The sequence below is a fragment of the Pleurodeles waltl genome, chromosome 8, assembly GCF_031143425.1.
Source record: "Pleurodeles waltl isolate 20211129_DDA chromosome 8, aPleWal1.hap1.20221129, whole genome shotgun sequence".
NCBI classification, from domain to species: Eukaryota; Metazoa; Chordata; class Amphibia; order Caudata; family Salamandridae; genus Pleurodeles; species Pleurodeles waltl.
This window is the reverse complement of record NC_090447.1, coordinates 862,404,181-862,419,839: the sequence shown is the minus strand read 5'-3', so window position 1 is coordinate 862,419,839 and position 15,659 is coordinate 862,404,181. Positions and strand designations below refer to the sequence as shown.

At 42.4% G+C, this 15,659-nt stretch overlaps 1 protein-coding gene across 2 annotated transcripts in view; it reads left to right on the top strand.

The window, feature by feature from the left end:
* Positions 1-15,435, top strand: part of LOC138250358 (nicotinamide N-methyltransferase-like) — a 33,427-nt gene extending 17,992 nt beyond the window's left edge. For both annotated transcript variants that reach the window (XM_069205142.1, XM_069205141.1), the window contains exon 3: positions 14,926-15,435. In XM_069205142.1, the coding sequence (XP_069061243.1) occupies positions 14,926-15,364 (439 nt within the window). In that variant the 3' untranslated portion in view covers positions 15,365-15,435. The remainder of the gene's footprint in view (positions 1-14,925) is intronic.
* The last annotated feature ends 224 nt before the right edge of the window (positions 15,436-15,659 follow it).

Here is a 15,659-nt window from a genome sequence, read left to right as displayed (position 1 = left end):
TGAGAATGAAATGAGAAGACTAGCTGTGTATCTTCAGCATAGGAAACCAGTGACAAGCTGCCAGGTTCCACAATCTCAGCCAGAGAGGGCATACAAATATTAAACAATGTGGGACTGAAAGAGGAGCCTTGGGGCATGCCACAGCTGAGAGGAAGGCTGTTAGCAAAAAAGAAGCAATCAAGAAGTAGAAAGGTTCTATCCCTTAAAAAGGAGGAGAACCATTTGAAAGCGCGACTGGACTGGAAACAATAAAAACTTGGACTAGTTCATCAAGATGTCGGAGAGGCCGCCACATCGAACAATCTCTGGAGTCAGAGGAGCTAGGTTTGTCTGTTTTTCATGAATGTTTAATGGGATATTGTCAGCATACATCAAGATCACTAGCCCTCTGGTAGAGAAGCCAAGGCCACAATGTGAATGATCTTGCCTGCTTTGAGCTAATAGTGGCACCATGGCTATATCGAGTAAAATTGGCAACAGTGGGCACCATTGTCTAGTTCTGCAGGTGATCAGGAATGGGCCAGACAGCATACCATTGAGTCATGTGCAGGCTGTGGGTGAGGGGTAGGGGAGCGTGATCTGGCTAAGGAATCAGCAGCACAGCCCTATTTGTGCAAGCAAAAAAAAAAAACAAGCATTTACAATGCAATGGGTCTTGCGTTTACTCGAGTTAAAGCTATTAGCGTTGTAAACTCCTAACTGGACTTTTCTTGCCACATAAACTGAAAAGTAACATAGTTTCATATAATCTAGCCGACACCCGCCATGAGTGCAGAGCAAACACACAAAAGGAAACAGAAGTTCGTTCGCAATGAAACGTATAAGCAAAAGTGCAATTATTCACGCAACCGGCAAAAGTGCAATTATCCATGTAACCGGCAAAAGTACAAATATCCATGTAACAGGGTTGATGTCATGCAAAGCGCTCTACTACTGCCCAGTGAGCTCATGCTCCTTACGAAATAAAGAGAGAAAATAGTGCAGAAACCATACGGAAAACATGGCGCCTCGTATGTTTTCAGTAGTTGGCCGGTGCGCCCGAGCCGGGCTACACAATGGAAAAGGCATGACGTATGCATGTCTTTCATTAATTAAATTAAGCTAATTTTAAAAGGCAAGCCCATGAACCAACCAAACTGTTTGGCTTGACATGGGCGTGGTTAAAGGCACACAGAGAGATTACACCAGGGACAGAGTGCTTTGCGCTCGACCCTAAAAAAACAGGTATGGCACTCTAGTGAGTCAAATGCCTTGATGGCTTCAAGTTGTGCCGCCACTGCAGAAAGCTGCAGGTGCAAATGGCGCATATCCGCACTAATGGTGTGCAGGTTATGTGATGTAGAGCAGGCTGGGATGATAACAGATTGATCCGGTCTCACCATTCTGGGCAGCAAGAGCAGAAGGTGATTAGCCAGAATCTTGGCAAACATCTTGTTGTCAACATTGATCACAGACAATAGGCGATAAGAATGACATTCAAGTGCAGGTTTATCCTGCTTGAGGAGTGTCACTGTGACTTCATTACTGAGAGAAGGGGACATTGCACCTTTTTCTAGTGACTCCTCAATTAAAGCTAGCTTGTGAGGTCTGAGGATGGATGCATACTCCTTATACAACACGGTGGTCAGGCCATCTAGACCCGGTGCTTTATTGCTCGGGAGACAATAAATCAGCTGCATGAGTTCTATTGTGGTTATGGGTGAGTCTAGGTAGTCGTGATGGGCATGATCTAGCCAGATGAGTTGGACCTCATCCAGGTATTTCTGAAGTTCAGTGACTGAAGGGGCGGAGATGGCAGTGTAAAGTTTAGTGTAAAAAGAGGTCACAGAGTCAAGCAGGTCCCGGGAGATGACTGAAGGACCTTCTGATCATCTAGCAATTCCACCACATACGTGGAGGCTCATGGCCCGTGCAGCAATCCAGCAAGGTACCTGCCCCATCTGTCGCCCTCTCTGTATCGCCAGACCATCTTGTGAGTGAGATGGTGAGTTTCCAGAGTGGCTTTGTTGGAGAATTAATTTAATTTTTCTCTAATGTCCGCTAGTGTGGAGGTATTTTTGGATCGAAAATATTCCAATTCCAGAGCATGAATATCTTTCTCCAACATGGACATTCTACCTCTTATGGCTTTTAAAACACTGGTGTGCTTGGCAATGACCTCTTTGAAGACTTCCCAAAGTGTGGAGGGGGAATCATCAGAGCCCTTGTTGTGTGTAAAATAATCTAGTATCTCTTTTTGTATTTCTTAACAAAATAATTAATCATGCAGCACTCAGGGAGGTGGGAGGGTTGCCAGAAGAAATTGCAGGGAGCTGCACTGGGGAGCATGAGCTCTAGCTGGTCCGGGGCATGATATAAAAAAGCGTGCAGGCCAAGTGTATAATTTTAGTGACACAGGTCTGGACATCTGTAGATGTCAGCCAATGATCAATCCTGGACAATGCATTGTGTGATGTTGTGATGCATGTGCCTTCTATCTGTGAGCTGTGTGCTTGTTGCCAGATATCCTTCAAATAATTATCTTGGATCATAGTGTTATGGGTGGATACGCATTGGGTTCCAGTCACCCCACCATTTAGGTAGAATCTTGAAAAGGCAAGCATAGGCCCTCATTGTAACTTGTTGTAGCTGAGAGAATCGTTTGTCAAACTGTGGGGGGAGTCACTGGGCAGTGGCGGTAATATGTTTAGAGAACTTGAGGGCAGACTTGGCATTGGTGAATAAATGAGGCTTACCCTCAAATGAAATGTGCAGCCTCACTGGGCATATAAGAGCATTGGAGGTATCTGCCTTCTGAAGGAGTCTTTTGGCTTGTAAGAATTCTCAATAGGCTGTCTGATTGGCCCGGGTGAAATTGGGGTAGAAGGATAACTCACTCCACTAATAAGTAACAGAGGTTATGCGAGTCTTAAAAGATTGGATTGTGTTGTGATCTCTATAGTTTAGAAGTGTAGCTATGATGGGGACTTACCTTATAGTGGGGATTTGCCTTCTACTTACAGGAGAACTACCTTGGAAGGATTTATTTCTCTCCCTCCTTCTTTTTCTCACCCCTCGACTGATTTTTCCACCTCCTTCTGGAAATGCAGATTTTGCAAGAATAAAGATCACCCCTTAAACTCTATCTCAAAAAAGCCCTTTGAGGTCACTTGTAATGTCTTAGCGAGCATGAGGTGAAACCAAGTGGTTTTTACACTTTATCTCTCCTTTTATTTTTTAAGGTTGTTTTTGGAAAATATGGTTGTCCTAGCACTGAATCCATTAGTAGAACAAGCATAACATTATTTACAAAAAAAATGTGGGAATAGATCCTCAAATATTTTTTCAGCCATTTGGCACTGGTGATTTGGAAGTCTTCTCATAGCATCATTTCTTCATTCCTTTAAATATGTATATACTTGTACACTAAATACTGTTTCATTCTTCTAATTAATTCACTTGAATTTCCCTGCAAATTATTTACCCTGTTAGTGCTTTTAACACCTTCCAATGGTGATGGAGTATTACAAGTTAGTAGGTTCTGAAGAACAATAATTTCTCCATATACCTCACAGCTAATTGATCTCATATAAATTACTCTACAAAGTGTTTGAACATGCATCATGCTACTACGACTGTCTTTAAGAGAAGAAGCCAAGCAGGAGGACTTTTTTCCCATCATCCATCTGCACAGGAAGTGATATAACTGGATTTTCAACCATCCATCTGCACAGGGATAGTGACATCACTGGTTTCCTGATAAAATCTTCTTTAACAGAAGAAGCCAAACAAGAGGACTTCATTTCTGATTGCGAATCTGCACAGGAAGTGACAACATTGCATTTCCCATCATCCATCTGCACTATAGTGTAATTACTGGTTTCCCGCCAAAACCTTCTTTAAAATGAGAAGGCACTCAAGAGTGCTTGATGATTTCCCATCATCCATATGCATAGGAAGTGGAATAACTGATTTCCCACCCAAACCATCTAGGTACACACCATTTACTGCATAGAACCCTGGTATACAGATCAGCAGGTCTCCGCATCAATTTCTCCAAGGACCTCACACCCCTCAACATTAACATGAGATCCTTCCACCTAGTCAGAGGCCTTATATTTCACCTACAAGACTACATGGTTACAAACTCTACGACCCTTCTCGAAAACCTGAGAAACTTCAGTCTCACCCACCACATTTCCGAACCCACCCACATTGTTGAACACTTATAAGACCCAATTTTCTCTACAATCAGTAGCATCACAATCAACAAACTAGCAACTATGTCCTGGACAGACCACAGTTTTATCAGGCTCAGCAAACTCATCCTGCTCTACCACAGACCTACAACTACTGGATCTGCCTGCTGTAGCTAGAAAACATCACAGAAGAGGACTGGGCCTTCTCAGGTACCAACCTGGGCACACCAGCAACTTGCCAAAAACCATCAAGAACCTCAGCAGCTGGGTCATTGCATGCACCAACACCCTGGCTTCCCTTAAGTGGGACCCAAAAGCAAGAGCCTGAACACAGGTCAGCTGGTACATATATGCATTCAGGCTGATGAAATGCCACTTCAAGCAACTGGAGTCAAATGGAGAACAAGCCAGGACACCATGGATAAAGTCTTCTTCAAACCTGCCCTAGGACGCTATTGCCAGCAGATATGGAGCTTTTCCATACTGCATTGATCTTAAGCCTAACGCCAGCAAGGAAACTTCACCATCATCAAAGGTTTCACCCCTACAGCCTCCAGCAACACCCCATGCAAAACCAATGTAACAAGCTCTCTAAATTCTTCTGTAATTAAATCATCTTATATATGGCAACTTTGACCACCAAATGGACCCTGCCACAGCCCCAATTCAACTTCTCATCACTGTTGAAGAACAAACCCTGACCTCATGGCCTGCCATCACCACAGTCAAAACTGCCGCTACCCTGAAGGCCATCCACTTGTGGGCCCCATCTGACACCTTTCTCCACCATGCCTTCACCAAAAGACTCCTACCAATCAGCTAAGCACTAACACCAATCCTCAATATCTCTATTGAGTAAAACACACATTCCCAGACACCTGTAAACATTCCACCATCATGTCCCTACTCAAGAAACTATCCACTGATCCAGCCATGCTCTCCAAATACAGACCCATCTCCCTTTGACCTACTTTTTAGAGAAACTAACCAATGATGCATTACTGACCATCTCAGCAACCACCATGCCCACAATGGCGAGCAGTCTGGATTCAGGCTCAACCACAGTACAGAAACAGCATTCATCGCCATCACAGGAAAACATAAACACATGATCCTGGACAGTGGAGATGCATCAGCTCTCATTCTCCTGGACAGCTCTGCAGCATTTAACATGTCCAAACACCCCATCCTCATCAGGTGCCTATACGAGATTGGAATCCAAGGACATTCTCTAGGCTGAATCTGCTCCTTTCTAATGGATAGAACACAAACTGTCAACCTGGCACCTAGCTCCCAGGAAACCCACAAATTAATCGGCAGAGTGCCTCATTATTCATTGCGCAGCCCAACCCTCTTCAATGCATTCCTGATCCCTTTGGCAATCCTCTCCTATGCTGATGACATGGAACTCCTGCTCTCCCTCTGGTGCAGCTGATAAAGTCTTTCAAGTTCACTTCCTAGATGACCAAAGCCACTCACTGCATTAATGCCTACTTGCTCACGGTCAGCACTGACTAGACAGAAGAAGTGACCTTCAGCAAGGACTCCAAGTGGTGACCAGCCACATCATGATGGAGTTTTACATAATCATAGATGTTTTCCTTACTTGTGCATTGAGTAATAATGTTGTGCAAAACCTGATTTATTTGGATAATATGGGGGTACACATGAGCTTTACTATGTGGTTATTCACCCACAGTTCTGTGCTAATTTTATATGTCATAATAGACATTTATGGCAAAATTGTGTATGAAGATGGCTTAATGCATATGTCTTTAGGATCGACCTAACGAGGCATATAGAGCACTCAACAAGCTAAAATGCATCACACCCTTAAAAGCCTAACTCACCTTAAGAAAACTGAGAAATTATTAAGGTATTTTATTACGGTGTGAATAATTACTGGATGAACAATATTATCCCTGAAAACTGTGAGCCTCTTTTCAACAAAAAAGATAGAATGCTAATCAGTAGCTTGCCAAAGCAAGATAGCCTCAAGTAGTATTTAATTTTAAGCTTTTATTCAACGTTTGAACTAATACAGTTTCATGAAGAGTTTTTGTTAATTTTTTCAATATGAATTGGGACTAATGGATGAACAATTTTGACAGAGTATATGGTTTATACTTTAGGACATGGCTAATTCACAAATTAGTTTCATATTCAGGAGGTTTCCCTTGTGCACTACAATTAGTGGGCAACGTACACGTATTACTCTTCTGGGGTCGGATATAGCCAAACAATGATGTTTGATCTGTTAACATAAAACTACAAGTATTGTATGTGCCATTTTCTCCTGTAGCACAGAAAGAATGTGTGCATGATAGAACAGGATGTAACAATTCATAATTCACAAAGGCATCATCTCACGCATGAGTCCAATCAATCAGATTGAACTTCAGTCCAGTGCACACAAAAGGCTTGAGGACGTCATACCCGATACCAGTACATCTCGTCAAGAGCACAAATGTATACTTGTCAGTTTTTAGGACTGGGTCGGGGGTGTTTTTAGGACGGGGTGGGGAAGATTTTAGAGTTCAGGGTGTGGGTTTGGGATAGTTTTTAGGACAGGGTAGGTTTCAGGATTTAGGGCTGGGTTGGGGGGTGGGGTAGTTTTTAGGACAGAGCAAGGTAGGTTTTAGGACAGGGCATTGTAGCTTTTAGGGTTTAGGGTGAAGGCAGGGGGTCAGGTAGTTTTTAGGAAAGGGTGGGGTAGGTTTTAGGGTTTAGGGGGGGCAGGGGGTTGAGGTCGTTTTTAGGACAGGGCAGAGTAGCTTTTAGCGTTTTGGGTGCGGTGTTGGGGTAGTTTTTAGGACAGGGGGTGGGATACTTTTAAGGGCAGGGTAGGTTTTAGGGTGGGGGTTGAGATAATTTTTGGACAGGGCGGGGGACGTGTAGCTTTTAGGGCAGGTCAGGGCAATATAGGTTTTAGGACAGGGTAGATTTTAGGGTTGAGGGCAGGGGTCAGAGATGTTTTCAGGACAGGGTGAGGTAGTTTTTAGGACAAGGTAGGTTTTGGGGTTTAGTGTGGGGACTGGGTAGTTTTTAGGACAGGGCGGGACAGGTTTTAGGGCAGGGCAGGCAGCTTTTAGGCTTTAGGGCTGACAGGTAGCTTTTAGGGTTTAGGATGTTGCGGAATTATTTTTAGGACAGGACAGGTTAGGTTGTAGGGTTTAGGGTGGGGGTTGGGGGAGTTTTTAGGACAGAGTGGGGTAGTTTTTAGGACATGGTAGGTTTTAGGGTGGGGTATCAGGATAGTTTTTAGGACAGGGCAGGGTAGGTTTTCAGACAGAGCAGAGTAGCTTTTAGGGTATAGCGTGGGGGTTGAGCTAGTTTTATTAGGACAGGGAAAGGTTGGGTTTAGGACAGGGCAGGACAGGGAAGGGTAGCTTTTAGGGTTTAGAGCTGGGTTCGAGGTAGTTTTTTACAACAGGAAAGGGTAGGTTTTAGGACAGGGCAGGATAGCTTTTTGGGCTTAGGGCAGTGGGGTCAGAGTAGTTTTTAGGACAGGGCGAGGTAAGTTTTAGGTTTCAGGGCCGGGGTTGGGTAGTTTTTAGGACAGGGAGGGGTAGTTTTCAGGACGGGGTAGGTTTTAGGGTTTAGGGCATGGTAGTTTGCAGGACAGAGTGGGGTAGTTTTTTAGACAGGGCAGGATAGGTTTTAGGGTTTAGGGTGGGGGTTCAGGGAGTTTTTAGGACAGGGCGGGGAAGTTTTTAGGACATGGTAGGTTTTATGGTTTAGGGTGAGGTATCGGGATAGTTTTTAGGACAGGGCGGGGTAGGTTTTCAGACAGGGCAGAGTAGCTTTTAGGGTATAGGGTGGGGGTTGAGCTAGTTTTATTAGGACAGGGAAGGGTAGGTTTTAGGACAGGACAGGGAAGGGTAGCTTTTAGGGTTTAGGGCAGGGGTCGAGGTAGTTTTTTAGAACAGGGAAGGGTAGGTTATAGGGCAGGGCAGGATAGCTTTTTGAGCTTGGGGCAGGGGGGTCAGAGTAGTTTTTAGGACAGGGCAAGGTAAATTTTAGGTTTCAGGGCTGGAGTTGGTTAGTTTTTAGGACGGGGTAGTTTTTAGGAGAGGCTGGGTAGGTTTTAGGGTTTAGGGCAGGGTCGTTTTTAGGACAGAGTGGGGTAGTTTTTAGGACAGGGTAGGTTTTAGGGTGGGGTAGAGACTCAGGGTAGTTTTTAGGACAGAGTGGGCTAGGTTTTAAGACAGGGCAGGGTAGGGGGCGGGCTTTGGGCTCAGGGTAGGGGGTGGAAGTGGCAGTTTAAAGTCTTGGGTGGGTGGAGTATGGTGTTAGGTGTAGGGGCAGGACGGGGGAAAATTCACCATGCATATTCCTTTACCAAACAATGCTTTTACAAAGAAATGTGTTGTAAAGGTATGCATGGTAAAGGCATGAGTGGTAAAGATTTTGTCATAGCGACTGCGTTGTAAAGGCATGCGTGATATACGCATGTGTTGTTCCATCATATATCTGAGCTATTGACCTGATGAAATACAACCAGCATTCCAAGCATTCCTGCTAAAAAAGGGCAATCACCCAGAAATACACATCCAGGAATTCACAGCGATATTGCAGTAGTTCACCAAAACATGGTGAAAAACTCTTGCTTGTAAGTTATAGAGAATATGGTGAACTGTATTTACCAGAATGTAATAGTGAATGCTTGCTGCAATACCACCAGTGTCCTCTCCTCCCCTACTACGCTACTTCATAGTGTATGAATCAGAAATACCATATTTTGTACTGTCAAGATTCACCAAAAATAATCAACAGCCTCTATCTAGCAAACAGGTTTTAATCCATATACCTTTCTCAGCCTCCTGCCTCCTAGCTGACTGCTCCCCCGTCCCTCCCCTTCTAAATGGTGCCGCAGTGCTGTGAGAGGGCAACTGCACTGACCTCCTGGTCAGTGTCTGCTGCCCTCCCCAGCTCCTCTGGCTGCTGCTGCCTCTGCCTTTGCTGGGACAAACTGAGGCCCATATTTATACTTTTTGACGCAAAACTGCGCTAACGCAGTTTTGCGTCAAAAAAATTAGCGCCGACTAACGCCATTCTGAAGCGCCATGCGGGCGCCGTATTTATTGAATGACGTTAGCCGGCGTTAGCCGGCGGCGCCGTCTGGTGTGCGTTAAAAAAAACGACGTACACCAGGCAGCGCCGGCGTAGGGGAAAATGGAGCTTGGGCGTCAAGAAATGGGGCAAGTCAGGTTGAGGCAATTTTTGAGCCTCAACCCGATTTGCGCCATTTTTTTTTCACTCCCAACCCCCATAGAAATGACTCCTGTCTTAGCAAAGACAGGAGTCATGCCCCCTTGCCCAATGGCCATGCCCAGGGGACTTCTGTCCCCTGGGCATGGTCATTGGGCATAGTGGCATGTAGGGGGGCACAAATCAGGCCCCCCTATGCCACAAAAAAAAATAAAAAAAATACTTACCTGAACTTACCTTAATGTCCCTGGGATGGGTCCCTCCAGCCTTGGGTGTCCTCCTGGGGTGGGCAAGGGTACAAGGGGGTCCCTGGGGGCATGGGAGGGCACCTCTGGGCTCCTTCAGAGCCCACAGGTCCCTTAACGCCTGCCTTTTGCAGACGCTAAAAAACGGCGCAAAAGTGGCCGTACGTCATTTCTTTTGACCCGCCCACTCCCGGGCGTGATTTTTTCCCAGGAGTATAAATCCGACGCACATGCCTCGGAGTCGATTTTTTAGACATGAACGCCTACCTTGCATCTCATTAACGCAAAGTAGGTGTCCACGCTAAAAAATGACGCTAACTCCATGGACTTTGGCGCTAGACGCGTCTAACGCTAAAGTATAAATATGGAGTTAGTTTTGCGTCGAAATTGCGTCAAAAAAACGACGCAATTCCGGCGCAAACGGAGTATAAATATGCCCCTGAGAGTCTCCTGACTCTCAGTTCGAAGCCCTCCTCCACCTCATCCCTGCACCTCATCCCTGATGGTCTGGTGGCCATCATAAGTAAGTATTTCCTTTTCTTTTCTTTCTCTCTGTTGCTGTTTCACCCTTGCACATTCTGCCTTTTTCTTCTGTCATCCCTTGTTTTTCTCTATTTCTTCTTCCTTTCTCCCCTCTTTCCTCAGCCCCCCTAGCCACTGTGGAGCACCTTTCCTGCTGTGAACGGAGACCCCATCCCTGCAATGGATAAATGCCAGTACTTCATTGAGTTGGGCTTTGACAATTTTTCTTTGGGTGATATGAATTATGGGATGCTCCAACCTGATTTCAAAGCCGCCCTGCAGGGATGAGGGCTCCCTTCACTTGGAGATTGCTTATTTGGATTTCATTTGGGGAGCATGTCCCACTTGCCTAGGTGTAACACAAAAGGATTATCCTGCAATTTACAGCACAGAGGTGAGAAAGGGAGACTGGAAGATTTAAATTCTCTTGCCAACTCTGACCTACTTGTATTTGAAGAGCAGCAGCAGTGAAGTCGAGCAGGGTTGGCAACATATGAATTAAGCCCTAATTCTGTAAAATATTCGTAACCGTTTTACTATGAGGAAACATGGTTGAAATATTTTACTTTGAAACTGTGATGCCAAGACGCTATTAAACAAGATTCAAATAGACATTACAGAGTGTTATATTGCATTGACATTACCGGTGCATTGTAGTAATAGTAGGATTACCCTTCTGGTCACATGTTCACAGTGACTTAAGGAACACAATAATTTGCATTTTGACTTTGCTCACCTGCGAACAAGGCTGCTAAAGCCGAAATGTGTCAGGAAAGTTAAGACTGCCAAGAAAATGGTGTTATGGATTACAATAAGTGCCTGTGCTTCATTGAGTTGGTCTTTGACAATTTTTCTTTCTGTGATATGAATTAGGGGATGTGCCAAACCCATTTCAAAGCAGCCCTGCAGGGATGGGGCTCCCTTCACTTGGAGATTGCTTGTTGCGAGATATATATATATGTATATATATATATATATATATATATATATATATATATATACTTGCTAGAGCTGCTCTCCACCTACACTTGGGAACTACCCAGAGTTCTCTATTCTTTTCTGCATAATTTATGCATCACTGTAACCCTGAAATATATATATATATATATATATATATATATATATATATATGTAAATATATATATTTATACTACGCACTTCTTCTAAAACCACATAGAAGATTACCCGGACACAAATGGAAATCCAAATTTCTTTGATCACCAATGCTTCCTCCCAGTATATATATTTATATATAGACTTTAATTGCGTAAATCAGGGCACTCTCTGCTGAACATGTATTTCAATTGGTCTTCTAAAGTGCTAATTGCATTTTAAAAGAAATCTTAATGCATATTCTACCAACTTGAAATACTATTCAGCCTATAGTTCCAAATTGTTATTATTTCCTCCCTTTTCAATGTGAGAGCAGAGTCCTTATTCTCCATTATTAAATCTAAATTCACCATAGTTGTTACAAAGTGTAGTGGGCTGAGAATAAAGTGCATTTAAATGCTATCTCAAACTAATATAACATTATTAATATGCATAAAACATAAAACATTAACAAATCGATTGCAAACCATCAAATAAATTACTAAGTTAAAAAAATATAAAAATGTCAAATATTTAAAATATTGAAAAAATATATTTACTTAAACATTTGTGTGTGTGAGTGTAGATAGATAGATAGATAGATCGATAGATAGATAGATAGACAGACGGATGTAAAAAATAAACACATTATAGTAAGAGATGTGTTTAAACACTATTAGGACAAGTCTAACAATAATGGATGTGCTATACCTACTCCACCCTGCGCAATGTTAGGGAAAGCGTTGGACATTGGAGAGGTAAAATGTACTATTCCCACTCCAGTCTGTGTAACACTGGGGAAAGCATTGGAATTTTGACGGTTTAAATTTACTATTCCCCACTCCAATCTGTGCAACAGTAGGGAAAACGTTAGACTTCAGAGGTGTTACATTAACTTTTCCCATTCCAGTCTGTGCAACAGTAGACAAAGTGTTGGACTTTGCCGGGATTAGATTTATAATTCCCACTCCAATCTGGACAACTCTGGGAAAAGCGTTGGACTTGGAAGGGATTTGATTTACTATTCTTAATCCAAGTTGTGCAACAGTAGGGAAAGGGTTGGCCTTCATATAGGTTAAATTTACTATTTCAACTCCAGTCTGTGCAACAGTAGAGAAAGTGTTGGACTTCAGAGGGGTTAATATTTACTATTCCTACTCCAGACTGTGCAACAGTAGGGAAAGCATTGGACTTCAGTGGGGTAAAATTTACTATTCCCACTCCAGCCTGTGCAACAGTGGGGAAAGTAATTCACTTTAAGCCCAAAACAAATCTAAATAGCCATAATAATTTACAACAAATATAAAAGTCCTAAAAAGAAAAATATTAATTAGCCACAAATACATTATGTATAACAATACAAATAAAAAAAAAACATGATTATTAAACAATTTAGTAATCAATAAAAACATATTTGTCATTTAATTGCCTTCCCACACTATACCCCTCACAAACCTAGCAGCCTACACTTAAAGTATAACTGAAATAAATAAGCATAACACTATTAACATAAATAATATTTAATCAAATAGTTTTCAATAAATTAATAATTAGTTATAAATTATTACTCTAATAACAGCCCATGCTATACCCCTACAAGCTCAGCTGGTCACACCTAATATATAACTTATAAAATATAATTATTGAACATCTGACATCATTAATAATGAACTAAATAGTTAATAATGAATTATTAATTAATCATTACCTAATTAACTTCCCACTCTATGCCTCTCAAAACCCAGCAACCTGCACCTCATATATAACTAAAAAATATAATAAATACACAATGTAAATAATTATTTATCAATTAAATAATTAAAAATACATTATTACTTAATTAACTTCCCACTCTATACTTCTAAAAACCCAACAACCTGACCCTAATATATATCTGAGAAATATAAGTACTGCACAATTTACATAATTATTAATCAATTAAATAAAAAAATAATTGTTCATTAATACTTAATTAACTTCCCTCCCTATTCCCCTACAAATCAAGCACCCAACACTCAATGTAAAAGTAAAAAATATAACTTGTCAGTTATTTATTACTTCATTATTTTCTCATCCTACACCCCTACCTTTCTAGCAACTAGTTACAACACTAAATATCACTATTGGCAATTAAATAAAAAATAGTTAATCACTTAAAAGGACAATCTATATTTAAAATATTAGCAATTATGCAAATAATAATAATACATAAAAATAGATGAACTAATACAAATAAAAATAATTGAAAACTTGTTTTCACAACTATATAATTAAAAACTATGGCCCTCATTTCGGCCTTAGCGGTCTTTTTTAAAGACCGCTGAGCTGAAGACCGCCAGTGCAGGCGGTTTTCCGCGCAGCATATTATGACTGCTGGCAGCCCTCCGTCCTTTTTCGGATGAAGAGCTGCCAGCAGCCATACTGGCGGTCGGCGTGGAAGTGGAGGCTGGTCCACCTCCACCGCCCCGTCATCAGAACACCGCCCACCGAATCACGTCCCATGATTCAGTGTGGCGGTGTTCTGGTGACGGGGAGCTGGCGGCGGAGCAGCCCCCATGGATCCCGTCCCCTCCTGGAGGATCAACGGACAAGGTAAGTTGATCGTCCGTTCGGGGAGGGGGGTGGGGGGGTGTTGTGTGCGTGCATGGGGTGTGAGTATGTAGAGGAGGTGTGTGAGTGCGTGTATGCATGCAGGGGTGTGTTGTGTGTATGGGAAATGTGTGCGGGTCGGTCTGTGTGCATGTCTGTTTGTATGTGTGCGGGTATGTGTTGTTGTAGTGTATTTGTGCGTGTAGGGGTGTGTGTATGTGCATGTGGGGGGTAGGGGTGGGGAGGGGGGTCCTGTCACCTTTGTGGAGTGGCAGGGGGGTTTGGGGTGTGGGGGGAGGATTCGGGGTGGGGGAGGTGGGTGTCAGAGACCGCTATAAGTGCCAGGGAAGGGATTCCCTGGCACTGATAGTGCCTACCGCCATGGATTCTGTGGCGGCTCCAAACCACCCGAAATCCATGGCGGTATGCAGGGTCCTGATACCGCTGGTGGTCTGGTGACAGCCCCCGGACTGGACACCAAAGTCTCTGGCGGTTGGAGTGGAGAAGTGGCGGTAACCGCCATGGTCATAATTTAAAAAAAAAATTCACTGGCCTGTTGGCGGTTTTACCGCCACTTCTCCCCCGTCCGCCAGGGTCATAATGAGGGTCTATATGTGCAGCAAAGACATTCTTGAAAACGATATTACTTACCTAAAAATCGATATTCTTGACAAAGATTTCTGCATCTTGATATTTTTGTATCACTTTAGTTTTTCAGGCATTTCTACCTCTCGTTATTTAAAACTTGCTTTTTTGTCCTAATTCAACATTGGACAGGGGAGATGAATATCCATTAGTCCTTGGAAGTAAATAGGTAATTCTATGAAGTGGCAAATTCGTTAGCAAATTAAGCAATTGCATTTCCATACATCATACTACTTTTGATTTCAACTCATATCATTTTTAAATTATAGACAAAGCTTTCAACTTATACTAGCATAGCAGTATTCCCTCCTAGATTGCTAGCCATTGCTTCCCCTCAATTCAAGTGTTGTTTTTCTGTGAAAATTATTAATGTAAAAATTTTATGGGAAAGAACTAAACATGTATATCTGAGCTTTTACAATTTCTTTTTCTTTTCTTCGCAGTGGAAAGCTTGTTGAGAAACGAGAAAAACTAAGAAGTGTAGTCAAACAAGTATTAAAATGTGACGTAACGAAAAGCAACCCATTCGATCCAATAGTTGTGCCTCAGGCTGACTGTATACTCACTTTTGAATGTCTTTCATCTGCAAGCAAAGATCTGGATAGCTTCCGACAGATTGTAAAAAATATCTCCTCCTTTTTGAAAATAGGCGGGTATCTATTATTCACGGATGCCTTAGGATGCACGAAGTATTTGTGCGGTGACAAATGGCTTCCCGTATTGAATTTGAATGATAAATTAGTGAGAGAAATTATAACCGAATCTGGTTTTTTAATCGAGGAACATGAGGTTTTCACTTTAGAGAATTGTGAAGCTGACGCAGCACTGTGTGATTATAATTCAGTTCTGTTTTTATTAGCACGCAAAAAAAGAGATATCTAATTCAAGAGGAAAACAGTGAAACGCATAAGTCTGCAAATGATGTGATATGTAATAAAAAAAAATTAATCTATTGTGTTTTTGTTGTTTGAATTGTTATTGTAGTTTTTTTTGGCTGACCAATGCTCAGCTCCACACTGTCCCATATGATTGATTTTATATACCCACTTCCACAGGATGCCAGGAGAACTAGGGGCCAGATGTAGCAAATGGTTTTACCCATTCTGTGTCTATGGAAAAATGTGTTTGTACATATGGCCCTAAATCCTCACACAAAATAAATCAGTGGCAACAATGC